Source organism: Toxorhynchites rutilus, unplaced genomic scaffold, assembly GCF_029784135.1.
Source record: "Toxorhynchites rutilus septentrionalis strain SRP unplaced genomic scaffold, ASM2978413v1 HiC_scaffold_197, whole genome shotgun sequence".
Lineage (NCBI taxonomy): Eukaryota > Metazoa > Arthropoda > Insecta > Diptera > Culicidae > Toxorhynchites > Toxorhynchites rutilus.
Window position 1 is genome coordinate 3,069 of NW_026599759.1, and position 11,208 is coordinate 14,276.

General features: G+C 39.7%; 1 protein-coding gene across 1 annotated transcript; it reads right to left on the reverse strand.

The window, feature by feature from the left end:
* Positions 1-1,581: 1,581 nt before the first annotated feature.
* Positions 1,582-10,634, reverse strand: LOC129781730 (uncharacterized). Its single transcript, XM_055789308.1, has 2 exons — positions 9,360-10,634; positions 1,582-1,770 (listed from the first exon to the last, which is right to left on the reverse strand). Exons 1-2 carry the CDS (start codon positions 10,632-10,634, stop codon positions 1,582-1,584), a joined length of 1,464 nt encoding a protein of 487 aa, XP_055645283.1.
* Positions 10,635-11,208: the final 574 nt, after the last annotated feature.

The following is an 11,208-nucleotide window of genomic DNA, read 5'->3' on the forward strand; positions in this document are numbered from 1 at the left end:
ACTGACCACTTTTGAATTGAAAACAGTCTTTTGCCATAGTAATTTAAATAGTTCACAGCAATCCCACAAACAGAGCAATTGATTGCAGGTGGCAGCATCGGTGAGTCGTCAACGCGAACTGTTCGAATTTCTTTCGAACAGTTTGAAATAATTCGATCGAAATGAGCAATACGTTCGAAATAGGGAAAGCAAAATTATAACTCGTTCGAGATCGCAGTTTCGAACGAAATGCAAATCCGACGGAATGCAGAATAGGGGTGATAGTATTAATTGTTGTTAGTCCAATTGAAATTCGCATTGGGTTGAATAAACACATAAACACAAGTAAAAATTATAAAGAAATTTACTTTTTCCATTTCAAATGTTTTCTCTATATTAAAGTAACATGGTAATTATCTTATATTACATTGGTGAGCGTTTTTTTCTCTATTTCATGTATATAACAAAAGAGGCATCTCGTCTAGAACCACAGAGGGCGATTTTCATAATATCTCGTTCCACTTCGGTATCTGTTAATCTGATACGCACCATCCAACGACTGTTTACCATCCTTCTGTCATCACCACTCGGTAAACACTGGTGGAGTGAACAAGCAATACCCAACAACCAACCAACACGGCCCTTTTCAGTGCCACCAAATCATTATCAAAGAGTTTAACGAAGTAATTCTTCAAACCTATCCAAAATCAACAGATAGCCTAACGGAATCCTGCGTCAACTATGCGGTCGTGTCTCGGACACAACCCCTCCTGTGACTTTTTTTGCAACTTACTTCCATAATATATATATTTTTTTTTTTATTCATTTTCAGTGTAACAAATTGTTATGGAGTGCCCAAAATGATTGATTGCCGAACTCTCGTAAATCTATTAGAAAATGACTGAACAATAATTGAGAGTACAAGAGGAAGCGTGTATCTTAAAATTCAACCTATCAGAACGAGATATTTCCATTTGGATAACGATTGATATTTTTCAATTGCTCGATAGTTAATTTCATGACATATATTATTTTATTCAATGATAAGTTTTTTATGGAGTGCCGAAGTCGGTTGACGCCAAAATCTCATCAATCCACAATGAAATGACTGAGATGCGATCGATTTTCGTTTTACAATTTGTACCCCCAACATGTTCCCGAAAGACGTAATCCTACGTCAAAAACGAGAAATGGGCGATTTTGTGTGAGATTGCTCTGTACAGGCATCATATGCATCTCTAAGTGGTAGTGCCATCAATTATATTTGCCAGACACTAAAATTGAAAATGAAGCAGATAATAAGATAAGAAATAACAAGATACCAGCAATGGTTTGAAGATTGATACAGCATCATTATCCCATTACCGTAATGACTCTCAGTTAAACGCAATTTTAACATCGAACGAATTCAATTTTTCAGCCGTACACCAATGTTAATTAAAAATACTCAAGCTATCGAGGAGCAAATCTGCAAGTCAATCTGCGAAATTAGAAAACAATAAACTTTCTCCGGAATTTCCCGGGAAAAAAAGGGTTAGCGTTTCGCTGCTCCGGGGCGGGTAGCAAAAACAAAAACCCAAACCAACTTTCCATCGGCCCCCCTCAATCCATCAGTTTCACATCCATCACCGGGGAGAGTGTCGTGGCAGCGGCGAGAGGTTTGTACATATCCAACCGGCCAAAATCTCGCAGCATAAGGCGTATCGAATCGATTTCCGATTCGCGCGCCTCCACCGTCACCGTCACCAGAGGGGTCGTTGTTTCTCCAGCATCACTCTCCGTTCGCACCGACTGTGCGAAAATGATTTATTACCTTCAATTTTGTGTTTCGTTTACCCGTACCAGAGACCCCCGGCCCCGGTGTCACTCCGTGGTTTGTTTCGTCGGCGGATCGCAGTAAATAATTGCCATCGCACGCAGTTCGCCGTTTTTCCGATGTTACAATCAAATCGAACACACAGATTTACTCGCTGCCGTTGTCAGAGGGGGTGGTGATTGGAGAATATTTCCATAAGCAATGATTTTGTACCTTTCACTTTGTCGGGTGTTGGGAGTACATCAATCACATCGTTTCGTCAGAGCAAACTTGAGTTATCCGGAAATTTTCCGGAGGTCAGCTGTTTATTTCAAGCGGAAAAAAATAGTTTTCATTCGTTGAAATTTATTACGAGGCAAATACAAAACTAAGATTCTTTGCAACAAGATTAAAACATTTGTCCCTTTTATGTTCGGTCTCTAAGCCCTTCGTCGTCTACGTATGTGCAGATACTCTGCCTGCATCCATACGGCTCTCGGTATTGGAAAAATTAAAGTAATTAGTTTCAAAATGTTTACCTTCCTCACTCGGAGCAAATTTGTATACACTTTCGAAAACTTTCCCCTTTATCGGTAACGTCTTACACGGGAAAGCCACAAGTCCGGTGCCGAGACGATGGTCTGAGAAACTGAGAAACTGAGAAACAGGACTAAGATATGTACCTTGTCTTGTTTGATCAAATTCATCAAAATTTGAAGATTGTCCCCACCTCCACCTCCTCAGGTCTAGGGATGCTTTCGGTCCGAGTCCATCCGACAGTGGTGGATAGATTGGTTTGTCAATAACTAATTGACCTGTCGTCGTCCCTGGCCATATACCCGGAATGGGAGCCCACGGCTGCAATGGGAAAGCTTCTCAATTTATTAATATTTGCTTTGAAGCATCTTCAAAATGGCCGAGATATTGCCGGTCCGCAATCGGCCACCCGGAATGACATGTGAGAAATTGAATTGAACTCTGAACCTCTTCTCGGTTTCCAATGGGGAAAGGAGTTCCTCATGATATTGGTGGAACTTCGAGACTGCTTGTGCTGGAAGAGATTTCGTTTATTGAATTTTGTGTTGGCTCTTCTACTATCACCGTCAAGGGTTTCGGTGTACGTATTGCGATAATTATTTTTTTTTTTTTATTCAAGTAAATGGCACATAGCACAAATATGGCTTTTTGTACCCAACTACACAATTCTTACATATACAAGCTATCACATATTATAATCCTAACAAATCATCCTACTTATAAATAACTTTAATCTGATTTAATTTAATGACTAAATTTTGTTATCTAATTTTGCTTCTTTAAAGAACTTTAACAAATATTCAACACCAGTGAGATCGTCTCCTAAGTTTGAAGTACTGATACCGAACTTTTGTCTCGCTTTTGCATGAAGAACGCAATCATCTAGAATGTGTTTGATTGAAAGATATGAATTACATTTTGTACATAGTGGGCGAGGGGACTTATCGAGAAGGTAACTGTGTGTCATGTGTGTGTGGCCAATTCTCATTCTCGTTAAAATCACTGCCTCTTTTCGTGATTGCCGATATGACGTGAGCCATTCATAAGGCACAGTTTTTATAGTTCGTAATTTGTTCTCGGTGATATCATTCCAGGTTTTCAACCATCACTCTTTTATTTTTGCCTTTATTTGAGCTTTACCACTAGATATGTCTAGAGCTGGATCATTAATATGCAACACATAAGATTGTTTGGCCAGTTCATCTACCGTTTCATTTCCATGTATTCGAGAATGACTTGGAATCCATAAAAAGTTGATTACTTTGCCATAGCCATTTGCGGTTTTTAAATCGTCTTGGATATTTTGGATAATTGGATTATCACTGAAAATATTCTCAATAGCTTTCAGAGAACTCAGGGAATCGGATGCAATTAGGGCTTTGGGGATAAAATGTGCTTGAAATACATATTTAATCGCATGACGTATTGCTTTTAATTCTGCGCAGAAAATCGTTGATCCTGGTGCGAGATGTTCTTGATACTGATACGACGAACTAAATACTGCGAATCCGGTGAAGTCGCCAGACTGAGACCCATCAGTATACACAAATAAAAAATCACAGAACTTGTTTTCTATTTCTCTAAAAAGCATACGATATTGATCATCTGAAGTACTAGATTTTTCAAAACGAGCTAATGATAAATCTATGTTTGGTTTCGTTCCAGTCCATGGACAAATCGTATGAAAACCACGACGAGAAATACTTTCAATGTTTAATTGATATTTATCTAGTGTTTCAAAGTACCTTACATAGAATGGTCGTGCTAGCCGAGGTCGAGATGAGTAGTGATTTGTGATTTCCGAATTACTCATGTAAGGAAACAGAGGGTGGTTCGCTTGTGATTGCATTCTTATTCCATATGTAACAGTCTGTACGTCTCTTCACAACGTCAATGGAATCATTCAGCAAGAATGCTGGAAATCGGGCTTGTTCTGAATGCTCCTATGGCTAATCTTATTCCGGAATTATGAACAGGGTCGAGTTGCTTAAGAATGTTCTTTCGAGCTGTAGAATATAGCATTGATCCGTAATCCAATCTCGACAGGACTAGAGTTTTGTGTAATGTAAGAAGTGTTTTTCGATCTGATCCCCAGTTTGTGTTTGACAGAGTACGTATGACTTTGACTGCTGCCATTGAACGAGCCTTCAATTGTTTAATATGGTTATTCCAACTGAGTTTTGAATCCAGAGGAGTTCGGGTTGAGTAGCGTACTGGAGTGGACGTGTGTTTTTGCGCTCCGTGCTTTGACCTTTATGTGCTTGCGATTCCTGCCGTTTCAAAGTGTCATGACCAGTGAAACTGATGAACATTGTTCTAGTAGAATGAAAACCAGTGAAATTCGGTTGAATTCCATGTTTTATAGTGAGATAAAAATAAAAAGTGACATCAGATCGAGAGAAGCCATTTTTTTTTCGGCTCGTAATTATTTGTTAGTTAGAATTTTCTCTAACGTTGTGCTCCTGATTGTCGGCACTCTCGCAATGTGCTCTTGTTCGTCACGCTCTCGGTTTCGTGTCTCTCTCAGTTCTCGCGCTCTCAAATGCGTGTTGTGTTCTTATCGTCGCGTAATCGGTTTCGGGAAGACTGTTTACAAATATATGTTATGGGAAAATCTATGCTTAGCTTCATGTGATTGATTTGGAGTTGCTAACGAGTATGAAGATGTTCTTTGGTTTTTTTTGCACCGCCGTAGTGAACGTATCACATCGAAAGAAAGCGCTGACATCGCTGGACTGAGGATACGAGCTAAGTTTTATTTTTCATTCCTATCTCATACATATTACAAACATTACATTTAATTTATTGTGGGTTCCTGTGGGTGTGGGTAGAGATTTTATTTCATTTCATTTCATATAGCAGTGTGTTAACGGTTCCAGATTTGAGTACAATCATAGGCAAAACAGGAGTTCCCGCTGCAATCAGTGACTCGAATATGTGGAGGTGACGGGCGGATGTGTGTGTGCGTGTGTGTGTGTAGCGTGTTTCTGAGCGAGTGGCGGATTGATCCGGAGAGTGAGATTCATCATCCTCTCTAGCGAGTGCGTCCTAATGTTCGGTTTCGTTAACTAGGCTGCAGCAGTTGCAATGTAAGCTGCCATTTGAATTCATCTTGAAATGACTGACTCTGAACTCCAGGATGTGCCTTATGGAGTTGTCAGAATTCACTTTATGTTGCGTATCTAAAGTAGTTTGTGTAGATTGTGATTAGCTTGTATTGTTGCCAAAAAAATATTATTCTCTGCATACAGAAGGACTTGGAAAATGGAGGAGAAGGATTTGGTCACTCAACCCTACTGTTCGCAAATGTTTGTATATGTGTTTGTATGTATTTGTATTTATTTTTTTCTCTTTTTTTCGAGTTTCTGCTGTACTATAAACTAGGTTGTTTTTTTTTTAATTCTGGATTCCAAATAAGGTGGTTGCAGAATTATAATTTCAAATGTCTTTCCTCGTCGATTCTATGTTGAGCCTTTTTTTCAAAGGGTCGAGGAACTCGGATTTTAAAATCAGATTCAGTGTTCATACACACACTCTCGTGTACTGTGATGGTGGATGCGACTGTGTGCGAGAGGTGGCCGTACGAGATGTTAAGGTCGTGGGATTGCAGCTGCATTGAATGATATTGGTGTGGATGCATTGCTTTCCCTCGCTTCGTTCGGACTTGCTGCTTCGAGCGGGCAGAGTGGTTTGTTTTTTTTTTCGTCAGTTGTGCAGTCAAATTTTTGTGTTAGCTCGGATCCACTGTCAACGTAGCCTTGAGTGCAGTTATGTTGAATCCGAGTACATATGGTTTTATTGTACGATAGCTAAGGTAAGGAGACGAGCTATTTTGTTCGCTTGGTCTGGCCGATTTAGGGTGGCGCGAGGGGACACTGACAGCCGCACCGGTGCAATTCTGTGTAGCTGTTTACTTCTCGCGATTGCATACGATTCGAGTGGCCCCATTTTCGCACAGAGGTTCATCAAATTTAACCAAAATATGGAACTAGTATGAACATAGTAGCTTTAGTGTGTTAATTTATACTCTAATTGAGGGTGATTGTTTCTAGATGAGTTCTCTCGGTTACCTTCTCAGGTTTCCCCACAGTTAAAACTTCGCAGTTGCGATTGGATTTCGATAACAAATATGTGCAGAAAAATTTAAAATCTAATTAATGTTACAAGTTTTCCTTCTCAGGATACCTAAAGATCTCTGCCGCGTGTTGAGATATGAGATTTTCAAAATTTAGTTCCATTCAATAGATTGCGTTTACATAATCACATCACTTACCACAGTGAATCCTGATTCTTACCACTTCCCACTAACAATTATCCCTTCCTTGATAAACGCTAGGGAACCACGCTATAGAGGCGACCCTTCTGGCCTTCGGGCGGCGAATATCATACTAACATTCCTTTCCTTCCCCTGGTGACTGTAAGGACGTGGCCGGCGTCGTTATTGACCATTTAAAGCTCGAATCACCGAAAATTGCACAACGAGAATGATTTGCTAGTCCCAAGCGTCATTCTGTGTGTTCTTTGTGCAATTTGGTTGGTTCAGGTCAATCACGGAGAGCAACTACGAATTGTACAGTCTACCCAAGCTCAAGCTCCAACTGAGTTTTGAATCCAGAGTCATTCCCAAAAATTTGTGAGAATCCACAACATTCAGTGTTTGCCCATTTAAGAAGAGCGATGGATGGGACGAGCATGACGTTTGTTTGCAAAAATGCATGACTTTTGTTTTTAGGATTGAAAATCTGAATCCAGTATGATTGCTCCATTGTTGGAGGCTATTCAACAATGACTGCAAATTTTGTTGAATTTCTCTTAAAGATTTCTTGCGGAGGAAAGCTACTAAATCGTCAGCAAAGATAAGTTTTCTTATAGAAGGGGTGAAGTATCTCTTTATGGAATTCATTGCAACCAAAAATAACGTTACACTTAGCACTGCTCCCTGGGGGACTCCATTTTGTTGATTATGTAGCGATGAGAAAATGTTCCCGACGTTTACTCGGAATTGTCGATCACGGAGGAAATTATCTACGAATTTAAGCATATTTCCTCTGACTCCATAGTCAGATAATAGTTGAATAATCAAGTATTTCCACGAAGTATCGTACGCTTTTTCGATATCGAAAAAGATGCACACTAAGTGTTCCTTGTTGACAAAAGCCTCTTGAATAGCTGATTCTAGAGTGATCAAATTATCCATCGTATTTCGATATTTACGAAATCCGGATTGTACCGAATCTAGTATCTCATTAGATTCTAGATACCACATCAATCTTTTGTTGACCATTTTTTCCATAAGTTTGCAGAGACAGCACGTTAACGATATCGGACGATAGTTAAGAGGATTCAAAGAACTTTTCAACGGTTTCAGAATAGCTATAACGATTGATTCTTTCCACTGATCTGGGAAAACTCGTTGTTCCCAAATCTCATTGTACAATTTTAGTAGGTGGTACAGACCTTCCAAAGGCAAATTTTTAATCATGTCATAATGGATGTTATCAGGTCCAGTGGATCCTCCCTTGCAGCCCGTTCAAGCTCAGCGAAAGTAAACGGCGAATTGAGTTCATTGACACCTCCAATTTCATATATTATAGTATTATGTTGTTCACATTGAATTTTGTGTTCCAAAAATTCGGGGGAATAGTTTTCTGAGCTAGATGTAGATGAGAATGTGTTTGCAAGTGTTTCAGCAATCTCACTTTGATTTGTTAGGACATTATTATCAACTTTCAATGTCGTAATTGTTCGAGGTTTCCCTTTTCCACTCACTTTTTGTATTTTTGCCCACACTTCTCGAACATGTGTGTTTAGATTTATACTTGGTACGAATTTAGACCATGATTCATATTGCGCTTTTCTTATTTCTCGCCTGGCCCTCGTCCGCAAGATTTTATATTCAGCTTCGTTTATAGTGGTCATGCATCTGTTGAATTTCTTTAAAGCCTTCTTTCGGGCTTCAATGCACTTTATTATGTCCTTTGACCACCATGGTGGCTTAACTTTTTTGATTTCACTAGAAGTCATCGGAATAGACCGCTTAGCAGCATCTACGAGACAAGAGGAAAACTGTTCTATTTCATGCAACACATCGCCAGGCTGATCATAATCAGCATTTGAGGATACTAAATGTTGATAGTTCGCCCAGTCAGCTGCTTGCGTGACCCAACGAGGGCGTCTCGTAATATTGAGATTACGTTGGAGAGGTGTCAGTATGATAGGGAAGTGATCACTCGAGCAAAGGTCTGAATGTACCTGCCACGAAAAGTGGAAGAGGAGACAAGGAGAACCGAATGACAAATCGATAGCTGAATATGAGTTATTGGCAACACTATAATGCGTAGGAGAACCATCATTTAAAATATTTAAATTGTGTTGATCAATTATAGATTCGATAAGTCTGCCCTTCGAACTTGTATTGCCAGAACCCCAAATTACGTTATATGCATTACAATCGGTTGTAATCAAATATGGCACAGTAAGCTGTTTCAGGAGATCGTTAAGTTCGTTATCAGTAACTGGTTTGTTTGGTGGTAAATAAAGGCTACAAACAGTCATTTGGATTGGAAAAGTGATCGCTACAGCTACAGCCTGAAGTTCTGTATCGACGTTAATTTCTTCAGAGAAGAAGGTTTCATGAACCGCGATTGCTACACCTCCTGATGCTCTTAAATGGGATTGATCAAGTTTATAATACATATTAAAATATTTTAAAGTAGGTCTACGACTATGATCGAAATGAGTTTCTTGAATCGAGATTACATACGGGTTATATTCACTTATGAGTAATTTGAGTTCATCAAAATTATTATAAAAACCGTTTGCATTCCATTGTATGATTGTTCTATCCATAATAAAAGGGGTTAGCGTGTTATTAAAGAAACTCAGAGGATCTTTACAATTCATCTAAATAAACCTCGTCAACAAATATGGACGTATTGACTGCTTGTGATATTGTAGATAATTCGTTTTCGTCCATTACGGGATAAGACATTGAATTTTCAAATAAGTTTTCTGGTGGTGTTAGTGTTTCATCTTGTCCTTTCCTCACAATGGAGGATTGACTGTTATTTTGCAACATATTTGTTTCATTCACTTCAGTTAAATTAGTATTGTCCTTTGATGTTAGTGGTGTTAGTTTACCTTCGTTTCTTTGTTTTGTAGGAGTTGTTCTTATCGGAAGTTCTCTCTCTGAGCCGATAGAGTTCTCGGCCATATCAGTATCTCCGGCTTTGTTGTTCGGATTAATTGTTAATTCGGTTTTGTTGGATGAATGGGCAGCAGCGTCTGTAGTAGTAGCCACAACAATTGCAGCAGCACCTTCGGGTCTCGCTTTCTCGGTGACCATGTGTTGGGTAACATCAGCAAAACTTCTAGTCAATCGGTGTGGGATAGGATGCGGAACTTGAAGTCGTCGTTTACGGGTGGCTTCACGGATAGAGATTTTCTCAGTTACTCTTAGCTTCTGGATCTCAAGTTCGTCTTGGAATATGGGACATTCTTTTGAGAGAGCGTGGTGATTTTGACGACAGTTCACACACACTACTGGTGTTGAACACTCTCCTTCGTGGTAGAGGTTCGCGCATCTAGCACAGATCTGATTCCCTCTACAGCGTTCTTTGTCGTGTCCATAGTGTAGGCATTTAAAACATCTCAAAGGAGATGGAACATACTGTTTCACTTTACAGTTGTAGAAACCGACGTTGATCGATGAAGGTAAATTTCCAAGGTTGAACGTTAATACGAACGTGGATGATCGTATCGTTTTTCCGTCCTTGATTCGATCCGAGAATCGTCTGATGCTAATTACGTGTTCGGTCTTTAGTTCTTCCAAGATTTCTTCGTCCTTGAGAAACATAAATTCCCGACAATTGATTACGCCCTTGGTCAAATTGAGGGTTGGGTGTTCCTCAACTTTAATGCCATATTTTCCTCCCAACATTGTTTGTTTCAACAATTTTTGCGCCTGTTGTCTGTCGATCGATTTCAGTAACAATTTTCCGTCTCGCATCCGACTGATTGTGACATTAAGAGAAATGCTATCCATTGCTTTCTTGATGAAGAATGGCGACACCTTTTCCATTGTCTCCCCGTTATCTGTACGAGTCAGAATCAAGTAACGCGGTCCATTGTTCCCTTCTATACGCGCTTCCTTGGAAAACTGTTTTTCCTGAATTAAATCTCTGGAAATTCCGCGTTTCTTCTGTTTCGGCGTCGTTCCTGTCGAAGGTCGTTTCTTTGTTTCATAGTCAACGATATCTGCTAGTTGGCCAAATCTAGATCCGAACAACCGTGATGGCTCCCCACCACCAGGGTCATCCGCCATTTCGTTCGACTAGACACTCTTTTTCACAATAGTTTTCTTTGTTACGAGACTCAAATGAACTATACCAAAAAACAATAGGGAAGAAAGAGTCGTTCAATTGATTTGGAGAGCTCACTAAAGAGATGTTTATCTCACGAGTGCTGAAACCAAACTGTATTGCGATTATTATGTGTTTTTTTTTTTCAGAAGAAAAAACCAAACGCTGGATGCACCATAAGTGAGGCACATAAATTCTCATTTGCCCCCGAAACGGTTGCCACCACATTACACGAGGCCGGATGACTGTTAGCTCATAATTTTCTTCCCGGTACATAAATTTCGCTGGCTGCAACATATTGCCTCTTGCTATTCGAGGCTTATAGGGAGAAAGTGGCAGGAGGTTACATTTTCTCCCGATTTTTTAATATTTCTTTACGACCAAGTCGTGCTAGGATGGGGGCTTGAGAGACTACCGCTGGTGGAGTCGAATACCATCGACATGACGTCGTAATTCAAGTGAGCTGTACATATTAGCAACAGATTGGAACGAGTGGTATTAAATTAGGACGATGTATAATGCTAGTTTGATATATTC

Excerpts from the sequence above, each read along its gene's own strand:
- LOC129781730 (XM_055789308.1), bottom strand. The coding sequence starts at position 10,634 with ATGGCGGATGACCCTGGTGGTGGGGAGCCATCACGGTTGTTCGGATCT. Across the intron at positions 1,771-9,359 it reads ATAACAGTCAATCCTCCATT|TCGGTGCGAACGGAGAGTGA; the intron begins GTGAGGAAAGGA and ends ATTTTCGCACAG.